The sequence below is a fragment of the Papaver somniferum genome, chromosome 7 (assembly GCF_003573695.1).
Source record: "Papaver somniferum cultivar HN1 chromosome 7, ASM357369v1, whole genome shotgun sequence".
Taxonomy (NCBI): domain Eukaryota; kingdom Viridiplantae; phylum Streptophyta; class Magnoliopsida; order Ranunculales; family Papaveraceae; genus Papaver; species Papaver somniferum.
In genome coordinates, this window is record NC_039364.1 from 179239438 (window position 1) to 179244164 (window position 4727).

Here is a 4727-nt window from a genome sequence, read left to right on the forward strand (position 1 = left end):
AAACTATTTGAACCGAAAATAATCAACATTAGGATGTTCAACAGAAATTAAGAACGGTGGTTTCCCATTGTAGTGAACTCCCACTTCATTATTCAATAAACAACCCCGCTTGGCCATTGCATCTGCTGAAAAATTCGCCTCCCTAAAAGTGTGAATGAAACGTATAGACGTGTGGTGTCTACATATCATAATCCACCTATTCCTCGCAAACCATGGAACGAAATTATTCTTGAAAGCTTCAACAACTCCCATAGAATCAGACCGAATACAAATACGAGAAAAACCCCATTGCATAGCCCACTCCAAACCAACAATAATGCCATACAATTCCGCTAAATAATTCGTCGTGACTCCTAGCCCAATACTCATAGCACCAAGAACTGAACAATGCTCATCCCTAGCTACTAAACCTGCACCCTCAACGCCTAGGTTACCTCTCGCCGCTCCATCACAACAAATTTGTAATTCATTAGCCTCAGGCGGTAACCAAAAACAAGACACAGGTTGATGCCACTTCACACTACGGTGCTGAACTCTAAAATAGTTCAGAAGAACAACATCATCAGCACTATTGTTCGTATGACCCTTGAGCCGAATTGAATAATCTTCAATCAACTTCAGAACGCGCTTATGAACGATACTCCAATTAGGCTTTTTATCCTCGAAAACATCCTTGTTCCGCAACTGCCATAGCTCCGACCTAAGAACAAGGTTTGCAATAAGCCACAGATCACGGACAATATGACTCCTTTCTTTTGATGCTTTAAAAGAAACAATAAGGTTAGCATTAGGTTGTAATTTGAACACATCATCTAGCCAATTCCAGGCCCTTGTAGCAAAGCAACACTCATATAACACATGAGTAAGAGTTTCCTCTTGAACACCACACAGGCAGCATTTGTTAGCAAGAGAGATCTTGAACCTGCGCCTAATAAGGTCATACGTAGCACATGCTCCATGTAAGAATTTCCAGTTTTGAGCAGCAAAAACAGGATGAACTTCCTTTCTCCACAAAAGATGCGTACCTTCTAACCGAGAATACTTCTGCCGAATCAACTCAGTTGCAGACTTAACGCTGAACTCACCCTTCAACTCCAGCATCCATACCCTAACATCAGCTCCACCCATAGGAATTGGCATCCTATTCAACTCTAGGCCAGCGGCAATCAAGAATTGCAAGTGAATTTCAGGAATATCCCAAAGGCCATCCTTTAAAATATCACTAACTATTGATGTTGCATCTAGAGAATAATCATTTAACACTTCAGCAATACTAGTCTTATCAAACCAAATGTCATAATAAAGATAAGTATCTCTACCATCACCAATTAAGACCTTAGTATTCTTTTCCACACAATTATACACTCTCCTTAAACCAGGCAAAATAGAAGACTTAACCCCAGAATGCTTAATACAACCCTTACGATCAAATAATTTTTCCTGCAGGAACAGAGCCCACTTCTTTGTAGAAGTACGAATCTTCCACCAAAGTTTCATAATAAGAGCTTTGTTCATAGTGTCCATACAAGTTAGTCCGAGACCCCCCTCCTTAAAAGGGAAACATATTTTATCATAAGCCACTACCACCACACGATTAATGTTCGAATCACCAGACCAAATAAAGTTACGGATAGCCCTCTCACATTGAAGAATAAACTTACGAGGCCACTAATAAATAGACATATTATGAATGTAATAACTGGCAATAACTGATTTAACAAGAACAATGCGATCATGAAAAGATAATAACCTCCCTCTCCAACCAGCAAGCTGATTTCTAATCTTTTCAACAACATTGCTAATATGGCTATATCTAACAATATTTGGCATAATTTGAACTACCAAATAGCGGTCTGGAAAAGTATCTATACTCATCCCCAAATAAGATGCAATAAAATTACACCAACTCGAAGAACCACCACCATAATAAATCTTACTCTTTTGGCGACAAACAGTCTGACCTGAAGCACGCTGATATTTTCCCAACAAGTCTACAAGATTGTGAAGACTTTTGGAATTACCTTTACAAAAAATCATTATGTCATCAGCAAAGAAAAGGTGAGTAGGAGAAATACCACCTCTAGTTACCATGGGCGTCATCTTTTTATCACGAAAAAGCTTCGTAATATTTCTGCTAAGAACATCCTCAATCAATACAAAAATCAAAGGGGAGAGGGGATCACCTTGACGCAAACCTCTGTTAATTTTGAAGTAACCTTCCGGACTACCATTCAAAATGACAGAAATTCTAGCAGACTGCAAGATATTAAAAATCCAAGCACACCAATTTTCAGAAAAACCATACTTGCGGAAAACTTCAAGCACAAAAGCCCAATTTACCGTGTCAAAAGCTTGAGAAATATTAAGTTTAAGGCCTATATTGCCATCCTTGCATTTATAATGCAACTCATTAACCATCTCCGACGCCAAGCTAATATTCTCATGAATATTTCTCCCTTTCATGAAGGCTACCTGTTCTTCAGACACAAGCTTATCCAAAACTGCACCAAGTCTAGTATCTAGGATCTTAGTAAAAATTTTGAAGAAAAAATTACTAATACCAATTGGTATGAAATTTCGAAGAGTATTACCACCCCTTACCTTAGCCAGCAAGATGATAAAAGATGAATTAACACCATTTGGAATCCTACCCGCATTCCATCAATGAATAATGGCCTTGGTTAAATCATCATGAATAATATCCCAACAATGACGATAGAAACAACCAGAGAAACCATCCGTCTCTGGGGCACTATCCGCACTCAGATCAAAAACATCTTGCTTAATTTCTTCCGGGGATGGAATCATATCCATGGCGTTGCTCTCCTCAACAGAAATTGAAGCATGCTCAAAATCCAATAAACCACCTTCTATCACCGGATCTTGGCCATTGAACTTATCTTCATAGAACTTAACTACATGATTACGAAGCTGCTCATAATTTGTCAAACAAGTCCCATTCATATCAACAAGTTCCGAAATAGTATTAGAACTTTTTCTAATTCTAATGCTATTATGAAAGAAACTGTAATTACTTGAACCCTCCACCAACCATTTGTTCCTAGACTTTTGCTTGAGCATAGTTAACTGTTGCAAATGAGTATCACATAAAGTTTTCATAGCATCCTTCATTGCATTTAGTTTAGCAGTATTACTAGGATCCTCATCTGAAATAAGAGTTGTTGTCTCAAAACGAAGTTGGTCTTGCTTCAAACGAGAATTCACATTACCAAAAATCCTCAGATTCCAATCCTTCATTGCAATCTTCAGCCGCTTCAATTTATAAGAGAAAATAAAATCAGGAGAACCATGAACAGACAAAGTCCAACTCTCATTGACCATCCGGAGAAAATCCCATGTAAAAACCACATCTTTTGAACACGAAAAGGAGCTCGACAAGGCCTAGGAACAGAAAAAGGATACCCAAGAAGAGTAGAATGGTCGGAAACTTCCCTAGGAAGAGCTTTACACCTCCAATTATCAAATTTAGCAAGCCAAGCCGCATTAATAATTGCACGATCCAACTTACTAACAATACGCCTAGTACCAGATTGCCTATTACACCAAGTGAATTTGCTGCCCAAGGAATCCGATTCAAAAAGATCATTATCATCCATCCAATCACTGAACTCATCAATAACAGACGATCTTATTTCCAAGCCACCTTTCTTCTCATTCAAACGCAAAATACAATTAAAATCACCTATGACAAGCCAAGGTGTAATTGTATCTTGCATAACTAGTTGCTTCCAAAGCCTGCGCCTAGTAGTTTGAATGTAGCTAGCATGGACAAAATAGATATACACACCATCAACCGCAATTGTAATAGCTTGTTTACTAGAATTAACTACAGAAACATGAAGCCCATCCTTATAACAAACCCAAAGATTTGCAATACCAGAATTAGCAGAATTATTAATAATAAACGAAGAATAACCTTCAGAAATTAGCCTCCTCCAAAAATTTGCTGAGCACGCCACTTTTGGTTCAGCAAGGCCAAAAACTTCAGGATGGAAATCTCTAATCAACTCCCTAAGCTTAGAATGTGCTGCTGTACGCGCAACACCATTGATATTCCAAAAAAGAACCCTCATAATTAAACTCTGGATTGGAGTTTATTATTTAGCTTCAATTGCTTAACCGAGTTTGAGGAGGATTTAGGAACTGATTCCTTACGATCACGAATACCCAATGCCTCATCCGAGTCTGACAAGGAATCCTGATCAGTTAACGCATTCAATTTGTTCTGCTGCCTCTTAGCTTGTTTAGTAAGCTCACCAAGTTTACTGAAAACCAAAACATCATTCCCAGCCTTGTCACTTAGGATGTTAAACTTGTTGTTAGAGACAAATTCTAAAGTTTCTTCAAGAGCATTACACAAAGGTGTGGACGAGGATGAAATATCAATCCTAGCAGGAGGAGGAAGTTTAGTTCTTGCCAATTCAACATTCCCCCCTTCCTTAGCATTCAAGCTTGAGGTGCTCAACGACCTAGCTTTACTAGCTAATACTGAATGCGTAAGAATGGCTTGCTTATGTTTTTCAACCTCAGCAGATGCCATACACAAAACAGCTTCAGATTGAGCTAAACTATCCTGCAACTGTTGTTCCAACTCAACAGCGTCACTGATGCACAAAACATTATCAGCCACAATATTTGAAGTATCTTCACCAACGTGAGTAATCTTTTCAGGCGCAAAAGGAATAGACGGAGCTGTCTTTCCCTTT

At 38.6% G+C, this 4727-nt stretch overlaps 1 protein-coding gene across 1 annotated transcript; it reads right to left on the minus strand.

Moving 5' to 3' along the window:
• Nucleotides 1-2661: 2661 nt before the first annotated feature.
• On the minus strand, nt 2662-4094 carry LOC113295617. Its single transcript, XM_026543948.1, has 2 exons — nt 3381-4094; nt 2662-3273 (listed from the first exon to the last, which is right to left on the minus strand). Exons 1-2 carry the CDS (start codon nt 4092-4094, stop codon nt 2662-2664), a joined length of 1326 nt encoding a protein of 441 aa, XP_026399733.1.
• Nucleotides 4095-4727: the final 633 nt, after the last annotated feature.

Bases quoted from the DNA above. Each gene is read 5' to 3' on its own strand.
- LOC113295617 (XM_026543948.1), bottom strand. From the start codon at position 4,094: ATGAGGGTTCTTTTTTGGAATATCAATGGTGTTGCGCGTACAGCAGCA. The intron at 3,274-3,380 runs GTTCAAAAGATG...TATAAATTGAAG, and splicing joins CTTGTCGAGCTCCTTTTCGT to CGGCTGAAGATTGCAATGAA.